The sequence below is a fragment of the Canis lupus genome, chromosome 3 (genome assembly GCF_003254725.2).
Source record: "Canis lupus dingo isolate Sandy chromosome 3, ASM325472v2, whole genome shotgun sequence".
Taxonomy (NCBI): Eukaryota; Metazoa; Chordata; class Mammalia; order Carnivora; family Canidae; genus Canis; species Canis lupus.
In genome coordinates, this window is record NC_064245.1 from 56974255 (window position 1) to 56980976 (window position 6722).

The 6722-nt window shown below is 55.0% G+C and overlaps 1 protein-coding gene across 1 annotated transcript in view; it reads right to left on the reverse strand.

The window, feature by feature from the left end:
• ABHD17C (abhydrolase domain containing 17C, depalmitoylase) overlaps window positions 1-6365 on the reverse strand; it is a 47777-nt gene extending 41412 nt beyond the window's left edge. The window contains exon 1 of the mRNA XM_025437343.3: window positions 5695-6365. Coding sequence (XP_025293128.3) covers window positions 5695-6299 — 605 coding nt within the window. The 5' untranslated portion in view covers window positions 6300-6365. The remainder of the gene's footprint in view (window positions 1-5694) is intronic.
• Between the last annotated feature and the right edge of the window lie 357 nt (window positions 6366-6722).

The window sequence follows — 6722 nt, forward strand, 5'->3', positions numbered from 1 at the left end:
CTCCACACAGAACCATGGAGAAGTTACTACCAAACTAGGACATGAAAGCTCAGAGTGTGCTGGGGCCGGAGAAAAACCCTCCCTGCGAGCCACAGGGCACAAGTGCACTTGGAGGGGACAGGGAAGAGATGCCCAGGATAAGGCGGCCTGCACACCCCAAAACACACTTCGCCCACTTGGGCTCCCACATGTCTCTTTGGAAGGGTTACACTCTCCCAGGCAGATAATCTCACATAGGCTGCCTCAACTTGCAAGCCAGTATTCTATCCCCTTTCCAGAAGTACCACCGAGCTTTTGCCTCGTATACACCACTATTTCTAACACCTCTGTTTTTCTCATCTCCAGTCGAACCCAAGTAGAAATCCTAAGCATCCTGCCCTTAAAGGCACCGCAGTATTGCCTCTGAGGGAACAGGGAGCAAAGACGTGCTTCTGACGTGCTCTGACTCCCCGGGAAAGGACCTGCTCTGCTCCTGCAGGTCAGAATGATAAACAGCATTCACAACCAGCAGCCAGATCCAACCCCTAGGGCACCCACTATAGCCTTCCTGGGACTTCTGATTGTCTAGCTACAGATCCTCTGAATCACAGACACAGAAGTTACAAAACAGCAACATGTAGTTACGTAGGCAAAATGCCTCTAAAATCGCTCCTTTTTGCCACCATGGATGTGTATGTGGCCGGCAGTCCCTCTTCTTCTCACCAGACTTCGAGGATCAAGCGACCCCTGGCCAAGAAGCAAAACCAGAATTGTCCCTTTCCCCAGTGGATTCGGATGAAAATTGGTAATAAAATCAGGCGGAACTCCAAGAGGAGGCGCTAGAGGAGAACCAGGCTGGGTCCACCGGCATCGCCCGCGGGGTGGCCCATGTATCAAAGCTGCATGAGGGTCACGTGGTCCTATCCTATCACTCTGTGAACATCCCTACCGCCTGAACAACAGACGTGTTCTATTGGGGGAATGATTCTTTTCTGTTACTGTGCCTCCACACCAGGAAGTTGGTTCAGGAATAAATGTGTGAGACCTTCTGGCTGGAGGGGAAAAAAAAAAAAAAAAAAAGGCCTCTAAAATCGAGTTCATCCTTTTGCAAAAAAGAAAAAGCAAGCAAGCAAGCGTTTGGGGCTAGTGATGCTCAAGGGGACCCTGCCCTCGTCCCCTCACATCTGGTACAAGCACACACACACATATGGCTAACGGTTCACGGCGAGCTGGTCAAGCAAACAAACCGTCTTCTGTAAGTTGCCTCTGGCTCCGAGGCACCGAAAATCATTCCTCCTTCTCTCTGCATTTGCTTTCTCTGTTGGGGTCAGCATCTCTGTCACCAAATGCCTGGCTCTCCCACAGTCTCTGCATCAAATGGAAGGTTCCAACAGCTTCCTTGGAGGCACAGGTAACACTGGTGATGTACTCAACCACAAATGCCCCCCTCTTGTCTTTCTAGATGAAAATGTTTCAAAATACTCTCCACCCCTCTGCCGCCTCATCCTCGGGGTCATTTGCTTGTTTGGGTTTATACTTGTGAATTGGCTTGATTCACACCTTGAATCCTGGGTAGGTCCCCCTTCTACAACATCTGCACTGGCTGGCATCCCAGGAGACCCCCAGAGGACGAGGATGGGTGCTGAGGGGCTTAATCATAAGCCTATAGGCAGCTCTTCCCACACAGAGTAATCACCTCCCGGCTCATGTTACAACACCACTTTCCAATAAGGCTGCACTGATCTTCAGTGTCTCTCTACAAATATTTCTAAGGGATTCTAATGCATTCCCTCGACTGCCTGTATTGACAACACACTTACAAGGGATGTGACACAGTGTAAAGCACATCCTAACCTTCAAGCTTTCAATCAGGCTCAGGTTCCCTAGTAGAGAACCTCCTCTCATTGTTCCCACACCACCTGCTGGGGGACTAGATATTTGCAGCCCCTCCCCCAAAATTCAGATGTTAAAGTCTTACTCCCAAAGTGGTGGTATTAAGAGGTGGGACTTCTGGCAGGTGGTTAGGTCAGGAGGGTGGGGCCCTTCTGGTGGAGTTAGTGCCCTTATAAGAGCAGCCCAAGAACAACTGTTCCCGCAGTCTGTAATCAGGAAGAGGGTCCTCAATGGACCCCAGAAATGCTGATGCCCTGATCTCAGACTTCCAGCCTCCAGAACCGTGAGGGATAAATTTCTGTTATCTCTGGGCCACTCAGTGTGGTATCTCCTTATAGCAGCCTGAACGGACTAGGACACCAACTTACTTCTCCCATGCTGGGACCACACTCTTTCTGGATCCTCCAAACCTATTTCGATTCCACACCTTTCCTGCCAATTTTTCAAATGCTTAAGATGATCACCTGCTGGCCAAATAGCAATGAACATCCTTCTTGCCTTCAAGTTTACTTCTCCCCAAACCTTTATTTTAGACTACTTGCCCGCTTCACCACACATCACTTAGAGGACGTGCTACCCTCACCCATGCATGTGGGTAGTACGCGTACTCAGCATTGTCTACGTGGGAAGTCCTCCATCAAGGACCAGGCAGCTCATTACAGCACGCACAGGGGCTGCTGCAGACAGGGGATGAATACAGATGGAGAGGAATATAAAGGAAGGGTTATCATTACTCTTCTGTTCGATACAACCGCTTCCCTGTTCCAAGAACATCGATATAATGGATACAAAGTAGATGAGACCTCAAGCCAATCCATCATAACACTCCCCCTCTGCGGTTGTACTCATGGATATTAAAACTTTGGAAGTAAAATAAGACCCAACTCTTGTCTGTAAGAGTCCAACTCAGGAAAACTAAATTTATCCCATTAATTTACTCATGGGGCATCCATATGTGCCATCTGTTAAACAAATATTTAATGCATACCTGTTACTCTAAGCCATTGTTGACACGAAATCCCTGCCTCAAGGGACTTTCAATTTAGTGGGAAAGACCATTAAATAACAGGACATAGTAAAAAAAGTATAAGTGCAGGTCAAGGGGTGGAACGCCAGCTGCCCAGGAAGACAGAGGGTCTTGGAGTCCCATTAGAATCCGGACGGGATCAAGTGTTTCCGACAAGGAAAAGGGGCTAGAGGTGATCCTGAGGAGGGGGGCCAGCCCCGGGGCCAGGTGCTCTGGGGGATGTACGGCATGGACACACACACCTGACCCACAGTCCTCCTGGGAGCCAACCCAAGTCTGGAGATGGAGACCACACAAAACTAGGCAGTCTCTTCCTCCAGGATCTTGAGCAGCGTGCTTAACCGAGAGGACCTCAGAAAAGAGGACCCCAAAGACGACACGGCAGGGGCAGAGGTGGGCAGTGGGGTCTAACCCAGCCTCAGAACGGGTACCTGTGGTGGAAGGCACCCCTGTCTGGGCAAGGACAGACAGAGCCAGTAAGTGGGCAAAGAACAGGGCACCTTCCAAGCAAGGGTAAGGCACAGGAGCTACAGAGAATGAGAGCGCCGGCTGCACGCAGGCAGTGAGGGGACCGGAATCAGTAACTCCTCTGTCATTAGAACAACTGACACACATAAATGCACCTCTTGAGAAATCTGATAAATAGGTCTGCATGGGGTGGAGGGAAAGAGCATGCAAGCAGCAGCCAAGAGACCTGCTGCTGGTCCACCGTGAGATGACCTTCCCTAGGCCTCCACCAGACAAGGTGGATGCACAAGAGAAGTGTCCAGAAGTTAGGAAATAAATCCAGTGGCTAGCAACCCACATTCTTCTTCATCTTTTTTCTTTTTTTTTTTTTAATGTGAAATAAGACGGATATATGCCATGCACATCGCCCATGGAAAAAATACGGTTTTGTGAAACATTTGCTTCAGTCACAAACGTGTACAGACAGATATTGATGTATATGTGTGTGCTTGATCAAGACACGACATGTGTGTGTTACTGGGGGGTCACTGTCCAAACAGTGGAAAGCACAGGGCAAAATGATTTGTAAGTTTCTTCATATTCTAAGACTCTCATTGTAGCTCTTACATTCTATACCCATTTTACAGATGCGCGAATCAATCTAGATGTGAATTCTAATGTAAAATTAAATAAACAGTAGGTGTAATTTAGATGTATCCTCAGATGTTCCACAATTGAAGCGTTTATCCAAAAACAATGCCCTTAATTAATCAAAATATGACAAAAGTCTCCAGGAAATAACTACCTCTAGCATACTTTGTAACACAGCCACACCTGTATATTCAGGGCAAAGGGCTTGCCTCCCATATGAAAGACTTTCCTTCTAACATAGTTATGCACACATAGGAACAATGGTCTACTTAAATTCTCACATCCTGATACTCAAGATAGGATTTTAACGTTTCATTTTAAAAATATTTAATGCCAACCCTTATTTCTTAATACCTTTAGCAACAGTATGTGACAGCAATGTGTTGACTGTGTAGGACACACAGTTTTGAAACCCTTTACTGGAACAGGTGGCATTCAACTACTTGTGGATCTGGATTCAGTGTATCTACGTATGATATATTCTGATCTGCCCAAACCATTTTCGAAAACTTATCATCCAAATGAAGTCCTTCTGGACTCCAAGAGAACACAGATAACAATGTATATTAAAGCCTAAATACATTCCTGTTGGACAAGGCATTTTCCCAGAAAGACAAAGGGTAACTTATGAGCATAGGCTCATAAGAATACAAAAGGAGACAAAATCATTCATGTTGGCGACATGCATAAGCCAAGTAAACACATTCTAGATAAAAACATTTAAGTGCCCATTGCCAGAAGCCTGCCAACTGCACTGACTCTGGGGACTCTTCCCATGGAAGAAATCAGATGTCATTATAGACATGATCTCAGTTTTTTTCACCATCATTGCTCCGGGGCAGGTGGGGAAAAGTCACAAATACCAAACCTAGAGCACAAACAGGTGAGGTGACCTGCCCACCTGCCAGATGTGTGCCTTCGTTGAGGATCTGACCCAGGGCCCGGGAACCATGCCTGCCATTTGGGCCTTCTACATCAAAGGCCCCTCCTCAATAAATACTTTCCAGTCCTTCTGCGAATGCTAATTCAAGGTCAGGCGATTCCCCTAACCCCACCACGTAAGACTCCCACTGCTCGCGGGCTTGTTCCTGAGCTCTGTGGAAGGTGCCAGGCCGCCAGCCAGCAGCTGACCTCCGGCCCGCAGGGTGCCAGCTCCTCTGCCTAGCAGGAGGCAGACTTCACCCCCATCGCCCTCCAGGCCCCTCAGGCCCCTCCGGGCAGCCCACCCATGCGCCCCGCAGACCTCCCTCCACCGCGGCACGGGCCCCTGATCACACAGCGCAGCAGCCCGAGGTCCACGGGCTCCGGGGCCTTGCCCAAGGTCACCTGGGTCTGCGGGCCTTCGGGCTGTGGCGGCCGGCTCGCACAAACTCAGCGCGAACCAACTTGCTCCTGCCCCGCGCTGGAGCACCCCACGCCGCCGCTGGCGCTGACCAGAGCCACAAAGGGCCGCCGGGGGCCCGGAGGCACCGGGGCGTGCCCCAACAGGCTCACCCCGGGTCGGAGCGCAGCAGGGAGCGGAGGGCGGGGGGGGGGGGGGGCACCTGGGGAGGGGGCGGGAGGCGGCCAGGGGTGGGGAAGAGACGCGAATCCACAGCGGCCTGGGCGGGGGCGGGAGGGGCCCTGCTGGTGCGCAGCCCGGGGGGAGGAGGAGGGGCCCCCGCCCCCCCGGCCCCCCGGGCCCCCCGCCGGCTCACCGGGTGCGCAGCGCCTGCCACGCGGCGTCGATGTCGGCGTACAGGTTCTTCTCGGAGGGCTTGCCCGAGCTGACGCCGTAGCCCGAGTAGTCGTAGGAGAAGATGTTGCAGTTGATGCGCGAGCCCAGGCCGATGTAGAAGCTGCACATCTGGCCCAGGTCGACCGCGTTGCCGTGCGAGAAGAGCAGCGTGTAGCGGCTGGAGGGCGCGCAGCGCACGAACATGCAGCCGAGCCGGTTGTCCCGGGCCGTGCGCGAGAAGAAGACCTCGACGGCGTCCAGCTCGCGCTGCGAGTACTGCCAGTCGGCGCGCTCGCTCAGGTGCAGGCTGCACGCGCCGGGGCCCGCGCCCTCCTCGGGCTGCTGCGGCGCCGGCTGGGCCGCGGCGGGGGCGGGGGCGGCGGCGGCGGCGGCGGCGGCGGCGGCGGGGGCCGGGGCCGGGGCGGGCGCGGGGCCGCGCTGCTCGGGCGCCAGCACCGTGTAGGTGGGCTCGGGCGGCAGGAAGGCCAGCTTGGCGGCGATGCGGCTCGGGCAGGGCGGGCAGCAGAAGAGCCAGCACAGCTCGCCCAGCGAGAAGCCGTTCATCCTGGGGCCTGGCTCGGGCATCGGGGCGGCCTGGAGCCCGCCGGCGGCCGGGCGGGCGGCGCAGGCGGAGGCGGGGCGGGGCGGGAGGCGGGGCCCGGGCGCGGCGCTGCGAGCCGGGGCGGGTCAGCGGCGGCCCCGCGACCGGGCGGAGGAGCGGGCGGCCCGGGCCCGCACGCGGCACACAAAGCCGGCGGCGGCGGCCATGGCTCCAGCGCGCCGCCCCCCGCCCCGCCCCGCCCCGCGCCCGCCGCCGCCGCCGCCGCCACTTCCGGGTTATCGCGCGCCGCCGCCTCCGCGGGGACTCGGCGCCCGGCCCGCCACCGGGGCGGGGCTCGGCGACCCCTCCCCCCACGGCCGCGGGCACCTGCTGGGCCTGGAGGGACCGCGGGCACCTGCCGGGCTTGGGGCCGTGGGAGGGGGGGCGGGCACCTGCCGGGCCTGGGG